Source organism: Vicia villosa, unplaced genomic scaffold, assembly GCF_029867415.1.
Source record: "Vicia villosa cultivar HV-30 ecotype Madison, WI unplaced genomic scaffold, Vvil1.0 ctg.001584F_1_1, whole genome shotgun sequence".
NCBI lineage: Eukaryota > Viridiplantae > Streptophyta > Magnoliopsida > Fabales > Fabaceae > Vicia > Vicia villosa.
Window position 1 is genome coordinate 403,261 of NW_026705666.1, and position 16,904 is coordinate 420,164.

At 34.8% G+C, this 16,904-nt stretch overlaps 1 protein-coding gene across 1 annotated transcript; it reads right to left on the reverse strand.

Annotated features, from left to right (window-relative positions):
- Positions 1-11,353: 11,353 nt before the first annotated feature.
- LOC131635898 (probable LRR receptor-like serine/threonine-protein kinase At3g47570) lies at positions 11,354-16,904 on the reverse strand. Its single transcript, XM_058906536.1, has 2 exons — positions 12,025-16,904; positions 11,354-11,939 (listed from the first exon to the last, which is right to left on the reverse strand). The coding sequence occupies exons 1-2, from the start codon at positions 14,708-14,710 to the stop codon at positions 11,542-11,544; spliced, it is 3,084 nt and encodes a 1,027-aa protein (XP_058762519.1). The 5' UTR covers positions 14,711-16,904; the 3' UTR covers positions 11,354-11,541.

Genomic DNA, 16,904 nt, shown 5'->3' on the forward strand with positions numbered 1-16,904 from the left:
GGTTCGATTTGCGGTTTGTATTTTACAAACCGAACCAAACCGAACCATACCGCATTATGTTAAAAACCCCTCAAACTTCAATTAACTTATATCCAACCCAAACTCAAACTTATTATGCCTTAGCCTTACGATTACGAATGATTTTCTCTTCCTCGCACTTAAGGTTTCAATTTAAGTCTTCTCAAATCTCTCCTAGTGGTATTGCACATTCTTCTCATCTTCTTTTCCAAATACATATCACATATTCTTTTCAAGTCTTTCATCTCTTAAGTTTTTTCTTTTTCATCTTATTATTTTAATTTTACTGTTCTCTCTTCCAATTACGTTTTTAATGTTCCTATTCTTATCTAATCACATCTCTTCTGCTCTTTCTTTTTCATCTTCTCTAATATTTCATCTGCTCTTTTTTTTCTATTTCATTATAATGTTTTTGATATTATTTTATGTTACTATTTATATTTTTTATTCCACTTTTATCTAATATTATTTTTGTATATTAAATGGAAAGTTGTTATCTAAATATGATGAATTTTGTTATTATTTGATAACGCATAAATGACTAAATACAAAGTATGTTGTCATCAATATGTGTATGTAAGGCTCAATAAATTTTTGTAAAAAAAAAACCGAACCAACCGAACCAATCCAAACCGCATTGGTTTGATTCGATTTTATTTCTAAAAGCCAACCGAACCACACACTTTTTCATCTTGTGGTTCGGATGAATTTTTACGTCAAATCCGCCCAAACCGCACCGTGAACACCCCTAAAAATATGTAATCATAAATACCATTTCATGTATATAAAAATATTTAGAATGATAATAGATTTTTTTCCCGTATACGAACTTCATTTTTGGTTAGGTATCATTTATAAAAATATTTGGATCAATAGTAAATTTCGTATATAAAAATATTTAGATCAATAGTAAATTTTTTTCCGTATACCATTTTTCGTTTATAAAAATATTTTGAACATAAATACCATTTTTCGTTTATAAAAATATATAGATCAATAATAAAAAAAAATCGTGTACTAATTTTAATTTGATTCAGGTATCATTTATAAACGTATTTGGATGAATAATAGATTTTTTCCCGTATACAGACTTCATTTTTGTGTATGTATCATTTACAAAAATATTTAGATCAATAATAAATTTCGTATATAAAAATATTTAGATCAATAGTAGATTTTTTCCCGTATACCATTTTTGTATAAAAAATATTTGGATCATAAATACTATTTTTCGTATATAAAAATATATAGATCAATAATAAATTTTTTTTCGTGTACTAATTTTAATTTGGTTTAGGTATCATTTACAAAAATATTTGGATTAATAGTAAATTTTCGTATATAAAAATATTTAAATCAATTATAGATTTTTTCCCGTATACCATTTTTTAATAAAAATTATTTGGATTATAAATATTATTTTTCGTATATAAAAATATATAGATCAATAATAGGATTTTCCCGTATAAAAAAAATTATTTTTGTTTAAGTATTATTTACAAAAATATTTGTTCAATAGTAAATTTTCTTATACAAAAATATTTACAAAGAAAATTGTGGAAGAAAGTGATGAAAGAGAAGATTTGATAAGTTTGATAAAATATGAGGGTTGTATTATTTTAATAATATATTTAAAAACTTTATTGTACAAAGATCAAATAAAGACAATTTTAATATGGTGGCAAAAAAAGCAAATAAGGGTATTGTAGACTTTTCCACAGCCATTAATTTTTTTATATTATAGATTTTTTTATATTTATAAAAATCGTTTTTTTAAAATGTTATAAATTTTTTTATATTCGTTTTTTCTAAAATGAAACACTAATTTTGACATTCTATAATATAAATATGCATTATTGATGACCAAAACTTAGTCAAAATTACGATTTTTTAAAAAAGTGTTATTTCAAAAGTGATTTTAATGAAAATTTATTTGAAATATCTTTAAAATTAAGTGATTTTTTTTTAAATTTTAATATCTAATTTTTTTTCCATAAATAGATTAAATACATTTGAAGAATAAATGTTCAAAGTAAATTTTCATTTGAAGTTTTTATAAAAAAAATTTATGTAAAATATTTTTACACAAAATTATATAATATTATAAAAATCATTTTAAAAAAAACTCGAAATAAATGGGCCTTACATTTAGTTTAAATAATTGATTTTTTATCATTAAAATAATACTTTATTTTTACTATTATTTTTTAAAATAAAAACAATTCAGACAAGTAGATGTATTGAACGAAAAAATTATTTCAATTTCAATTTAATGCATTGGAGAGGGAAAAAGGAGCAATTTGAAGGTTAGATATTTTTGTTTTCTAATAAATTTCAAAACATTAGCGGTTCCAAATTCATTAGTAGTTGGATTAAGGTGATTTTTGGATATAAGTATAGTAAGACAGAAAATTATACCCCGTACCCCTACATTTATCCCAATACCCCTACAATTTTAAAAAAATCCCAATTTTGTCCTTATTAAATTTTTAACTTTTCTTTTTTATTTTTTTTTCAATTTTACTGAACCGGATAACCCAGGGGTGGGTGTTCCGGTTCTTTTTTTTTTTCAATTTTGCTGAACCGGATATCCCAGGGGTGGGTGTTCCGGTTCCTTTTTTTTTTCAATTTTACTGAACCGGATATCCCAAAATTGGGTGTTCCGGTTCTTTTTTTCAAGGGTATACACAATACACCACTAATCTTGATGATGCACTAAATGAGGCTCTACAAAAGCTGTGTTCTGGAGAATGTGTTCTGGAGAAAGACTTGTTTCTTGAACACAAAACTAGCCCTAAACACAAAACTAGCCCTAAAGGCTCAGTTTCCTCTTTGTAACAACAACAAACAGCCGCTCTCCTAACTTCTCTATTCTCTCTCGGTACTCTCTTTCTCAGTCGGTCTCTCTTTGCGATTTCACTCTACTTCCATGAAAATAAACCTGTAGATCTCTCTCAATTGCTCCGTGTTCAAGGCTTTGGCATAGTGTAGCAGGGTGGTGAAGAGGTGGAGCAGAACAGCTCTTTTTTTTGTTGTTTTGTACAGGTTGGTGGTGGTGATGCCCTGCGGTTCAGGAAGAAACAACAACAACTTCTCTTAAAATTGAAAAAAAAGGAACCGGAACACCCACCCCTGGGATATCCGGTTCAGTAAAATTGAAAAAAAAAAAAGAACCGGAACACCCACCCCTGGGTTATCCGGTTCAGTAAAATTGAAAAAAAAAAAATAAAAAAGAAAAGTTAAAAATTTAATAAGGACAAAATTGGGATTTTTTTAAAATTGTAGGGGTATTGGGATAAATGTAGGGGTACGGGGTATAATTTTCAGTAAGACACCGTGCTACACTTTAATTGTTCGGATCGTCGGAAAAAAAGTATGTGGAAGAAGATATTGCATGGAACCATGTTTTTTGGATGCTCTACTAGGGTTTAAAATAAAATCTAATTGGCATGGACTCTTTCAGAAAATTATGAAGTCCAATTACTAACTAGAATTTAATTCCTTTAGGTTGTGACTATTTAAATTTTAATTTAAATTAAAGAAGGATCTCAACAAAATTTGGAGTGTAGGGATATGAAATGTTAATCCCCTACTACCATGTTTGTATGTGTGGATAGAACTGTCAAATAAGCCATATATTTAAAAGTTCCATTTATTTAGCCCCATCAAAGTTTTAATATAAATTTTTTTTTTATCCACCTCCCTATGGGGTGACCCCCAGCGAAAACCCCAACTTGCCCCTGCTTCGGAGATGTATCTCCGAAGCATTTTTTTTATAGATTTTTCCAGACTTCGGAAATGCACTTCTGAATTATGCAAATGAGGGTGTTTTCGGAGATGCACTTCCGAAAACACATTTTTCACAGTTTTTGGGGATTTTCGGAAGTGCATTTCTGAATTATACAGAAATTCTCTTTTTTTAAATGTTTTTCTTTACAGTCCCGTATTTTTAATTAAACGAAAAACTCCGAATAAAATAAACGACATATTAACATAAAATACTAATATAATAAATAAAATCCGAATAATATATACAAACCGAATAATAGTGTGCAAAATACAAGTCGAATACAAGAAAAATAAACCCGAACCCCTACTGGGTATGCCTAACCGTCATTCCCTGGGACCTCGTCTGCCTCCTACATGCTGCCGCATGGCTCGCATCACCGACCATCCTCTCCACCACGGCGACTGCCTCTGGACCTCCCAGATCAATGATACCCCGCTCTAACGCGTCGCGCCCGAGCATCTCTATCCGCTGGCAGATCGGAAGGAGATCAATCACATGGTCATCCTCGGCCTGCTGGTTCTCCAAGACCTCCTCGTATGCTGATCTAGGAGTGCCAGGAGCGTCGGGTGTCATCAGAGGATGTGACACTCGATAGAACCATGTGACATACCCCTTCACACTGTGCCAGTCCTGGGTGACCTGCATGCGACGATACTCCTCCAGGACCACATGACGCTCCTAATCAGCAAATATGGCAGTGAGCTCCACTCGGGTAACTGTGTCAGGAGCAGCCTCAAACGGTAACCTGGGTATCATCTGCACAAATCCAAACTGCCGCAGGCACCGCTCAGGGAGATACCTCACCATGGTGTTGGTCCCGCATGTCAATCAGCCAGAATATAACGCGATGCGGTCAAATGAGACAACAGTAGTGTAGTCACTGACTGGCCTCCAACGGATGTCATCGTGAGCTGTGCGGTCGAGGTACCCGCAATATGGTCCCACTGTATTGTCCCCCCTTTGGAGAACGTATCGGGCGGCCCTGGGCATGGCGTCCTGGTACGCAGGATCAATGGTGAAGCCGTGGATGCGGGGGAAGTAGGAGATGATCCATCCTTGAAACACAAACACGATAATGTATTAAAAATAAATACGAACCATGAATAAATGTAATAAATGTGAAAAAATTAAAATGAAACGTACCGTCAGGAGTGTGGCGGATCTGGTCATCTTCCTGGTCCTCCAGTTGGAGGCTTCATTCAGCTTCTGGTATAGGTATACCAGAATAGCTGACCCCCAGTTCCACTGGTGAATGGTAGTCACGTCCATGAAGTAGCGGAGGTAGGTCACGTCGACGTATCTTGCACTCTTGTCCACAAAGAGTGCAGTGCCTACCAAAAACATGAACCAGCACCGGAGAGCAAAGGCACGGTGATACTCCATAAATAGGCCGTTGCCCGCATCCTCGGATTCGGCCGCCGCCACCAAGTGGTGTCATAATAATCGCTCAATATGGAGAACTGGATATGAGGCCCATTTGTCGTCCGGCACTCAAAATCAGCCATATCTGGGTCCATACCCAAATATATCGTCATCTAGTCGATCGCATCGACCCTCTGGATCCGGGAATGGTCCAGCAGCATCCCCCGAATCGGCAAGTGGAGAAGACAATGCACATCGTGCAAGGTGATCGTCATCTCCCCAACCGGTAAGTGGAAAGAAGACGTCTCCCTGTGCCACCGCTCCATAAAAGCCCCCTGCATGCCGTGGCTGATGGTGGTATACCCGGTCATGCACAACCCACCTAGCCCTGAAGCAGTCACCGCCTCGTTAAACCACTGCGTCTCTGGTTTAAAGAGACAAAAAATCTTCCGGGCGTGGTTCACCATGTTTAAAGTTTGTCTTTCCTGTTACAACAAAAAAAAATTGTTAATTAGACCATTAAGAAAATGTGGAATAAAAAGCTAACTAAAAAATGGTTAAATAATAAAGTCGGATAAATTATAAAAAATACCTCTCCTTCCCAGACACGTCGAGCGACGTGCTCTGTAACACCCGAGGCCGAATAAGGCGAGTGGTGGTTGCACCGCATGTAACACCTGAGGCCTGAGATGGCAAGGCTGGTCGCCACATCGGAATGAGAGGAATCCTAAGGCTATGCAGGTATGAGATTGCATGGTCGAAGGAAAGCTTATAAGGATTGATGGGTACTACCTATACCAACAAGATGCATCTTCTTTTCGGTAGCTCATTCCATAAGAACTCCACAGTTAAGCGTGCTTAACTTGGAGTAGTATTGGGATGGGTGACCTTTTGGGAAGTTTCCCGGAAAGCGTGCGAGTGAGGTCAAAGCATGCTGAAAAGACCCGTGTTGGTTTGTGGGGTCAGTCGATCATCCCGAAAGCAATCTGGGGCGTTACAAATGGTATCAGAGCCAGACCTCTCCCAGTACGATGTGGTTCGAGGACGAACCATGCGGAAGCTGGTGGGCATGTAACACCCGAGGCCGAATAAGGCGAGTGGTGGTTGCACCGCATGTAACACCTGAGGCCTGAGATGGCAAGGATGGTCGCCACATCGGAATGAGAGGAATCCTAAGGCTGTGCAGGTATGAGATTGCATGGTCGAAGGAAAGCTTATAAGGATTGATGGGTACTACCTATACCAACAAGATGCATCTTCTTTTCGGTAGCTCATTCCATAAGAACTCCACAGTTAAGCGTGCTTAACTTGGAGTAGTATTGGGATGGGTGACCTTCTGGGAAGTTTCCCGGAAAGCGTGCGAGTGAGGTCAAAGCATGCTGAAAAGACCCGTGTTGGTTTGTGGGATCAGTCGATCATCCCGAAAGCAGTCTGGGGCGTTACATGCTCGTGGTAGGAAATCAGCACGGACGTGTCATTGGGCCCTCCCGGGTAGCCCTCCTCCTTCTCCTCCTCCTCCCCGTGCGGAGGGTCAACATCCGGTACCTCCTCTTCCTCCTGGTATCTCACCTCCCCCTCCTCCTCTCGTACCTCCTCCTGACGGGAAGAAGACACCCGAGCCAGACGACTCCTCGATCCAGATGAGGAACCAGCCTCGTCCATCTACACGAATACTCGCACACGACCCTGTCCCTGCGTCGATGCCAGCTGCACCGCCCGCTCGCGTCTAGCCGACGCTGTCTGTGTCTCTCTCCCCTGTCTGATGCGTGCTGGGTTGCCTGCCATATTCCCGAAACAACTGAAATCCATAAGAATGCGAAACAATTCAAAAAAAATCAATTCTGGACACATTTCGGAAGTTCATTTCCGAAACTGGTGAGGGAGGTGTTTTCGGAAATGAACTTCCGAAACACCCTTACGAACACAACTTCTGCAACTTCCATGGCAGACCCCAAAATCCAAACTTGAAACAGTTTCTATGCTTCTAAACAACCCTAAAGACTACTAACAACCTACCCCTATATCATTTTTCTAATTTCTAACAACCCTAACATGCATTTTAATTATAGATCTAAAGTTTTAGAAACTTACAAATTGAAGGTGATTGAGATGCTTTTGAATGTAGTAGAACAAGTAGATAGAGCCTTTGAAGTAGCCTTAGAAGTTGGTTTGCAGAAAATCGCTATGAGGTTGAGTTTGCAATTGATTTAGGGTAAAAATGAATTGGGGGAGGGGTTGTTTTGTTTAATCTGCAAAACGCGCAGTATTTTGGAAATGCACTTCCGAAATGCTGTTTTCGAAAATGCATTTCCGAAATAAGAAAAAATTTGAAAAAAATGTTTTCGAAGATGCATATCCGAAAACATCATTTTTTTACACTTCGGAAATGCATTTCCGAAGTATAGGGGCGTTTTGGGTTTTCCACCAGGGATCACCAAGAAGATAGGGGGTGGATAAAGAAACTCTCTTAATATATTAAACCCCTGTTATTGGAGATTTATTTTAGGCCCTAAAATGTTAGGCCCTTTACATAATACTTTTTTTTGCCCCCATTGAGAAGGCCTTATTTTATTCCAAAAACTTGCACAAGATTTTATTTGCACCAAGACTCCATTGTTTTGTTCAACAAATAATTGTAATTATTCTTTAGCATGGTAGGAATTCAATCAATCATTTGCTTAGACTCGTAGGAGTAATGAAAACTTAAACTTGTTTATTAGAATAATTATCTCTATATATGACTGCACTAGCTATTGCTTGAAATCGAGAGGTCCTTCCTTGGCTCTTTTTGTTTCTTCTGTGCCAATATTTTAACTGCATGCTATTCAATGTTTTCCTTGATTTTATTCACTTTGATGATCTAAATGATCTTTAAAGTTCTGATTTTTCCTCTTGTGCTATCATGGCACCCAACACATTTAATGATTTTTAAGCACTTGATTTGATTTGGCATAGCTACATGGTTTGAAACTAGAACTGTTTCAAGAGACAAACTTGCTTCTGCTGTTAGTTTAACTGTACTAAATTTGTCTTTTTAAGGAGTGCATGTTGTGGCCTTTTTAAAAAGTTGTTAGTTAGTGAAGTTTTTTATTGATAAGATAATAGTGACATTATCTAAGTTGATAATAAATAAGTGTTTAGTAAGTACATACAAAATTATAACATTAGGGTTAGTGATAATCTATAAAACATGAGCTTTATTTTTATTATTTACAAAATCTTTTTTAAAATGTTGTTTAATTTTGAAATTTTTAACAATTTTTTTTTTATTTATAAAAAATTATTAAAATTTATTTTTTATTTTTCCATTTTTTTAATTTTATTTTTCATAATTATGTTTTTTTTTAAATTTTATTTGGGCCTTAGGCCCCTTTTGAATTTTAGGACCTTCTAACTTTAGGCCCTATGTATTTGAGGGCTTATTATTATTAAACTATTTTAGGTCTTCTTAATATTGGGGCTGGGGCCCAAATTAATTGGCCCCTTAAATTGACATCTATATGTGTGGACACCAAATTTTAGACCTGAAAATTTGAAGGTTAAACATGTTGTAGTGTTGTTGAGGATGCATGATTTTCTATTAGAGTATTGGAAACCAACTACTTTATTTGCAATTGCTTCTCGTATTGACATTCCATATTGATGATTTACAAGAAAAAGAATTTTGTGGCATTTCGCACGTCTATAAATAAACCTTAACATGACATATACTCTCTATGATTGTATTTTGGTGGAACGAAAGGGTTATGCATTTTTTTATTGAATTGGAATACGGGAGTTTATCTCTTGTGATCATTGTTGTGGAACCCTGTTTTGCAGGTGATATGCTTTTAACAAGGACGCCAACTTTTGATGATGACAACCAAAGTCTTATGATAAGTCAAGCAAGAACGATTAAGCGGATAAATATGCAAACTTTATTATTAGAGTTTGATGGACTTGACTATTTGATGACGACAATCAAATAGAATGTAATCTAAAGCCTCATCTCAAGCTACTCAAACAAGTTCGACAAAAGAGAAAACATCGGGCAAAGTCTTGGCGTATTGTGGTACCTCTTAATTTAGTAATGAATGACCAAAGTGTGAAAAATAAGGGCTTTATCGTAAAAGTGCATGGCTAAAGCGCGTGCACACTAAAATGTTTTCAAAATGTTTTTACCAAAGAAAATACATTAAAAAATATCTTGAAGTTGTGCTGGATGAATTAAGAGCAGTCGAAATAGCTATAGGCAAAATTTTGACTTATTAAATCGACTGGAGCATTTTGTCTAATCGGTTAGATCAACTCAAAATTGAGTCACAAGCGATTAGGAGAGCATCTTAATGATGTGCAACGGCTAGATATTTTTTCCTTCTTTTTATAAACTTATGAATGATTATATTTCAAACTTCTAATCAATTGTTAATATGTGTCAATCGATTAGATGATCATAAAATGTATTTATTCGAATTTCCTTTTTGAGCCAACCTCTAACCCATAAATAGAGGTCCTTTTTCTCATTTCATTTTATCTAAAAATGTGTTTTGACACACCTCTCTCTCTCTCTCCCTAAAATTTTATTTAACTTTCTCTCACTAATATTTTGCCTAAGTTCCTTTGTGAGAAAAATCCTTTTGTGAGTGAGGATATAATTGTAATTCTAGAAAGAGTAGAATTGTAAATTCCCCAAGGGAATCATTGATATACATCTAGGTTTAATATTGTCCATTTAGGGATTTATTTGAGTTATAAGGTAAACCCGTTAAAAGCTTTGATTTAGGGATTGTGTGATCAAACCCTAGTTCAGATTAGAGATCAGCCCCGTGATAAAATCTCCTAGGTTCTTGAAGAAAATACGCAAACGCTCACATCCATCGTCTTGTATTATTTGATTGGAGGTCAACCATCATTTCCTTATATAAGGGAGTTTGTGAGTCTTTCCTACTAAATCCTCTCTTTGACATCAAAGATATTCTTCCAAATGTTAGGTTTAGCATGAGGGGCACACTTGGTATTAACACTAAACACAAATCTTGGCTTATTTGTGTCACAAATGGAGTTATTTAAGGGCACAGTATGTGACCCCGGTGGACAATTCTGGCTTATCCGTCCAAAAAAATTCAAGACACTAAGGAATTAATCAGTTCTCTCAATTGTACTATAAAAACTTCAAAATCTTATGATCCAAACAAACAAAATATATATGATTAACCATTACTCATACATTTTGCACAACACTTCAAACAAACAAATAAAATAATAAATAATTTCTTCTTTTGTGATCTTAAATAAATTGAAACTTTGATAGACACGTGTATAACTTTATACTAGAAACATAAAACAATATCTTAGAATGGTTGAAACATAAAACAATTCTGCACTTGCATTACAACTACAACACTGACATTTCTTAAGAAAGTGGAAATTCATGACAAAGGAAGGAAGATAAATATAACAGAAGTTTCAGTTCTCACTTTATTGAATTAAAAAGAAATACAACATTACTTATTAATAGCAACCAACTAGTATAGGTTGCAAGGAAAATGTACATTAAACACAATCACACATAACCATAAATTACTAAACAAATTCAGGTGCTAACAGTAAGACACTTCAGTTTCTTAACAAAACTGCATCAAGCTGAATACGTTTCTCTTTCAACAAATGACCTTAGAATTTTAATTCAGCTTTAGTATCTAATTATGAGTGTCAACACCTGAAATTCAAGTAGAAAAGAAACTCATTATTACTTTTACATTTTACTATAAGATGATAAAAACAATTTATAACTCTATAAACAACTAATGATTAAACTTAAGAGTGTGTTTGGATGGAGCATTTTAATGAGGGAAAGTAATGTTTTGAGGGAATTTAAAATGATTTGACCAAAATCCATTGTTTGGATACAAAAATGAAGAATTGTTAAAATGATGGAAATTTATGGAGTATTTCATCTAAGTTAAATTTAATCATTTTGAAATGACACCAAAAACCAAAGAATTTGAAATTCCTCTCATGTTCCATATAATGTATTTGTTATTATTATTTCTTCAAATTTTACAAATTGGTCCTCATATTTTCCAAAATTATGAAATTGACCCCAAAAATTTTTAAAAAATTGCAAATTGGTCCTTAATAATTTTTAAAATTTACAATTTGATCCTTCAAATTTTTAAAAATTGTAATTTGGTCCCTACTTTTCAATTTTTTAATTTGGTCCAAAAAATTTATATTTTATAAAAAAATGACCCAAAAAATCTAACAATGAATTACCTTAATACTTCATCCAAACAAAATAATTTAAAATGAATGGATTTCAATTGAATCATTTGAATTGCTTTGAATTTTAAATTCCCTTAAAATTTCTAATTACCTCATCCAAACACACTCTAAGCGTAAAAAATATCAATTATCTCACCATTGAAAAAGGCCTTCTTGATTAGGCTAAGCTCTCTAGTGACATCCACAATACTCATTCTTTCTTTTGGTGATTCCATTGAGCAAATAAGTCCAATCCTAAAGAGTGAAACTAAGCACCCATCTAAAGTTTGAAGGAGATTGTCATGATTTCGATCTTGTGTTTCAACTTCTGCATCTCTTGATACAAGATTTATATCCAAAACCTTTATAAGATTATCAGGAAATGAAATTGCAACAAATTCATGCAGATTTTGACCATCTTCCAAAACATCATCAGTGGGTCTTCTACCCGTAAGCATTTCCAACACAAGAATTCCAAAGCTATACATGTCACCACATGTGGACACTTCAGAACCCATTCCATACTCTATAACATGAAGAAAAATATATTAATACCATCTCACTAGTAAAATATTTAGCCTACACCAAACATAGGAGAATTTAAAAGATACCTGGAGGAGCATAACCAATGGTTCCTTTGATTCCAATTGTGCTAGTATTTGACTGAGATGTACCACCAATGGCTGAGACAAGTCTTGATATGCCAAAATCACCCACATGAGCAACCATGTCTTCATCAAGAAGGACATTGCTTGGCTTTAGATCACAATGAATGACCAATTGTTCACATTCCTGATGAAGATAATGTAACGCAGAAGCAACATCGATAATGATGTTTAATCTATGACCAAGGTCCAATGTTATTGGATGCTCTGCATTTAAAATCTCGGGATGCAACCACTGTTCTAAGCTTCCATTTTTCATGTACTCAAAAACTAGAGCTTTAAATTCTTGATTCTTGTAATCCGTACCAGAACAACATGTTAAAATCTTAACTAAGTTCCGGTGTCTAATGTTTTTTAGTACATTACATTCAACAATGAAACTTTTGTGTGCTCCTTTCTTTTGGAGGTTCAAGACCTTTACGGCAACAACATTATCTTCAGACACAAGATTTCCTTTGTACACTGAACCAAAATTTCCTGATCCGATCAAGTTTCTAGTCGAGAATCCATCGGTTCCTTGAAATAATTCTTGGTATGAAACCTTAGCTAGGTGGTCAGTTGTTGGTGAATCAAATGACTGTTTTTTGTTTCTTTTCTTCATGAAGTAGATAGTTATAATAAATGACAGTATAAGAAAAGAAACCACACTGACTATCACTGCTACCAACCTGAATTTATGGTGTTTTGTGTGCTTCTCACTCTTGATAGGGCATGGTGGTAGATGCAGTTTTGAAATACCTCCGCAAAGTTTAATGTTTCCAATCAATGCTATTTGGGTTGCATTTCCAAAAACACCATTTGTTGGCACCTGGCCTTCCAACATGTTAAAAGAAACATTCAAGTATTCCAAGCCGGAGATATTCTGCATAACTTCAGGAATTGGTCCGTACAATTGATTACTTGAAAGGTCTAAATATCGAAGACCTTTGAGAGAAGCCAAAGAAGATGGTATTGTTCCATTGAAGGAGTTTCCTTGCAATCGAATATTTTCTAAGCTTGAACATTCACCAATAGTTTCAGGAATGTCACCAGACAAATGATTCATAGAGACATCTAGATCATTGATATTTTTTAGCTTTCCCACTTCTTTCGGTAAGCTACCACTCAGTGAATTTAGTGACAAATTCAATAAATTTGTCAAAGACGAAATACTAAAAATCTCTGATGGTATGACTCCTGTCAGGTTGTTTTGTGAAAGGCTTAAGGATTGCAACATTTGACAATTTCCAATATTTGGGGGAATATATCCTTCTAGAATATTGTCATATAGTCCCAAAGCATACAGCTGACTGAGATTGCCTATGGATGCTGGTATATCCCCTGATAATCTGTTTCCACCCAAACCTAGAAATTGTATCTTTTGAAACATCCCAAAATTAGATGGAATTCTTCCTTCCAAATGGTTATCTTCCATGGCTAAGAGACTCAAGCTAATTAGATTTCCTAGTTCTATTGGAATTCGTCCATATATTTGGTTTCCTCCAATAACAAATTGACTAAGTACGGTGGATAAATTTCCTATAGACATTTCCAAACTACCTCCAAAATTATTATAAGATACACAGAATGTTTCCAAATTACTAGAGTTTGTCAATGATTTTAAAAAATCCAAATCATTTGTTGAATTGTCGCCGATATTGTTGGAAGCCAAATTCAACCGCCGAAGACTTTGCATCTTCCCTAGATTTGGAACTTGTCCGACAAAATGATTTTTACTTATATCAAATACTGTCAAAGTAGAAGCATTTGAAATGGAAATAGGGATTAAACCTGAGATTTGATTTATTCCAATGCCAAAATATTGGAGATTGGGGAGGGTGTGGAATATATTGGATGGAAGAGAGCCAGTAAAGTTATTTTCTGCAGCTGAGATAGAAGTAAGAGATGATATATTATAGAGACAAGAAGGAAGTGTACCAGATAATTTGTTGGCATGCACTGATAATCTCTTCAAATGTTTTAGGTAGCACACTTGTGGAAGATTTCCCTTCAAGTTATTATAGCCAATACCAAAAAGAATAAGGGATGACAGATTCCTTACAGAAGGTGGGATTTTCCCAGAAAAATTGTTTTTCGCCATAATAATATTTTGAAGCTTTTGAAGAGAGCCAATTTGGCTAGGTATTTTTCCAATAAGATTGTTTCCTGATAAGTGTATTCCTTTGAGCTCAGAGCACTTTGTCAAGTTCATAGGAAATTCTCCATCCAGGGAATTGTTGACTAGAAGGAGAAACCTTAATCGTGACAAACGACCGAACTCTTGTGGAATGTTTCCGTTGAAGCTGTTGCTTCCAAGATTGAGGAATCTCATATGAGAGAGATTGCCAATATATGGAGATATGGATCCATGCAAATTGTATCCTTGCAACATCAAGGTTGTTACTCTTTGATGCTTGGGACTACACATGATTCCATTCCATTTGCAAAAGTGGGTAGAACTGTTCCAAGAATCTAAGATACCATATGGATCATTAGATATCAACTGCTTGAATTGGAGTAATGCCAAATGATCGGTTTGGTTTCCTAGAGCCATTGTCACAGTTGTGTTTGGGTCTAAGAACATTAAGGTTAAGGTAAAGAGATGAAGGTATAAATACCAAGACATAGGTAACAAGAAAATATAAGGCTTCATTTGGTTCAAGAGCAAGAAGGTGTTTGATAATTAAGTTTGGGGAATACAGAAGCATGGTCCTTCCCTCTCTTTCATTGTGGATTTAAATACAACATGCTACTTTCGAAAAATATAATTATAAAATGCAAACAAAAGTCAAGTTAAATGATTCAACAAAGAAAGTAGCACAGCATATGGGAGAAAAAGTGAAGTGATAGTGCTGTGTGATAATAAAATGGAAAATTTGCAACCAAACTTTCTAGATGCAATATGTAGTGGGAAATGTAAAATTCCATCAAAAGTAAAGTCTAGATAACCACCTCATAAACAATACTCCATCCATCTCATAATAAGTGTCCCATTTGAGCTTTTCACGGTTCTTAAGAAAATGATTAGATGTGTTGATTTTAATGATAAATTTAATATCATTTACTAAAGTACCCTTATTTATTATAGGTAGAGGAGTAGTTGGAAAACGTGAAAGTTAATATATAGGGGTATACTAGTGGAAAAATTAATAAATGTTGCATTGATATTCTAAAGGGACACTTATTTTGAGACACAGAAAAAGTGCGAATGAGACACTTATTATGAAACGGAGGGAGTAGTATTTTATAAACACAATATCAAAAAATAAGCCTTTCAAACTCATTTCTCCAAATGATTTTTTCTAGATTTCTCATTGGCACCATCTGATACTCTATAACTAACTTACTTAACCTCAACTAAAAGTTTCCCCGGGAAGATACTTGTGTGAAGAAATGTGGTTGGGCCTAACTCAACCCTACAAAACCGGCTTGTAAGGTGAGGACTCTTAACTATAAGGACATATTTCAGGCCATATATTGTCCGATGTGGGACTCTTAACAAGAAGTTTAAATTACCTCGTTACTATTATCATCTGGTTTATACTAGATTCAAAATCAAAAGCTATTAATTTTGAAGTCCACCATTATTCAATAAGCAACTTCGGGCTTCTATGCTCTAAGTCTATTATAATTATAAAGTGCCTCCTTATTAAGCAATGCTTCCATTTCTACACAGCAAACAGCAAATACTATAGTTGTTAGTTCCCTCTTTTATATGGATTTTAGCTGCCGCCTTTCAGCATACTCTATAAATGAATTTTAGACACCAACCATATACTAAGAAAACTAAAGAAAGATTGGATTGTTCACATATATGGCACAAATGATATGATGTAATGAGGTCTCACTGTCACTCAGGCATCTAAATTTAATTTGTTCCATCATATCAAACTTTTCTTGGCGGTTCGGTAAATATTGATCCTATTTTGCATTACGGCATTGCCCACTTGAACACTAACACAGCCCAAAAATTGCAAGTGACCAGCCTACACCTAAAGTTTCTCAGTATAACACCAATACAAAGCCCAATGTAGTCCCAATGATATTATCAAAACACTAGTCAATAAATAAAATTGAGTTAAATGTCATCGATTTTCAATGCTATAAACAAAACTTACCAAAGAGAACTCCAGAAAATATTTGTTGCCTTTCAGGATCCTTTTTGGAAAAACTTATACTCCTCAATTTTGAGTTTGCTCCTTGAAAATTTTGAACTTCGTCACAATAAAAGCTCCTAAGAATATGAACAGAAGCTGAAATTCAAATAAAGTAAGAATATTTATATAGAAAAAAAAAACTTTGAACAGATTCCAGCTCTGTTAATAGTACTCTCAATTGACTAGCAGCAGTGATGTTTCCATATAGAACTATTCGGTTGAACTGACATTGTCTCTATTGATTTTTCTGCTTCACCGAAATGACCTGCCCAACTGAAAAAGGCAGCCTTATCAGGACAGAAAGCCATTCCGCATAAAAAAAGAGATAAAGGACCTCGTTATGTCTCTCATACTGATTATAATTTATAAGCATTAATTCATACAACTCCAAGAAGCAATGTTTCTCTTGCGCATTTTGTCAAACAAGTCTCTTGCAATATTGAAGCTACTAAATTTTGCATACATTTCAAGAATGGAAGTTGCAAAGATGGAATTACAATTAGATGTGGATACAAAAGTATCTTAATTGCATACTAATCTCCAATTGTCCATTTCTTTAAACACCTTCAAAGCTTTAAGCTTCCAGTGGTTGTTTAGTATTGACGTATCACAATCAATCAAGTCTAACCAACTACACTTCACTTAGGAATATTTGTGTAAATGTTATGTTCACCATTCAAATTTCTCAAT

Excerpts from the sequence above, each read along its gene's own strand:
- LOC131635898 (XM_058906536.1), bottom strand. The coding sequence starts at position 14,710 with ATGAAGCCTTATATTTTCTTGTTACCTATGTCTTGGTATTTATACCTT. Across the intron at positions 11,940-12,024 it reads CATTGGTTATGCTCCTCCAG|AGTATGGAATGGGTTCTGAA; the intron begins GTATCTTTTAAA and ends TTCATGTTATAG.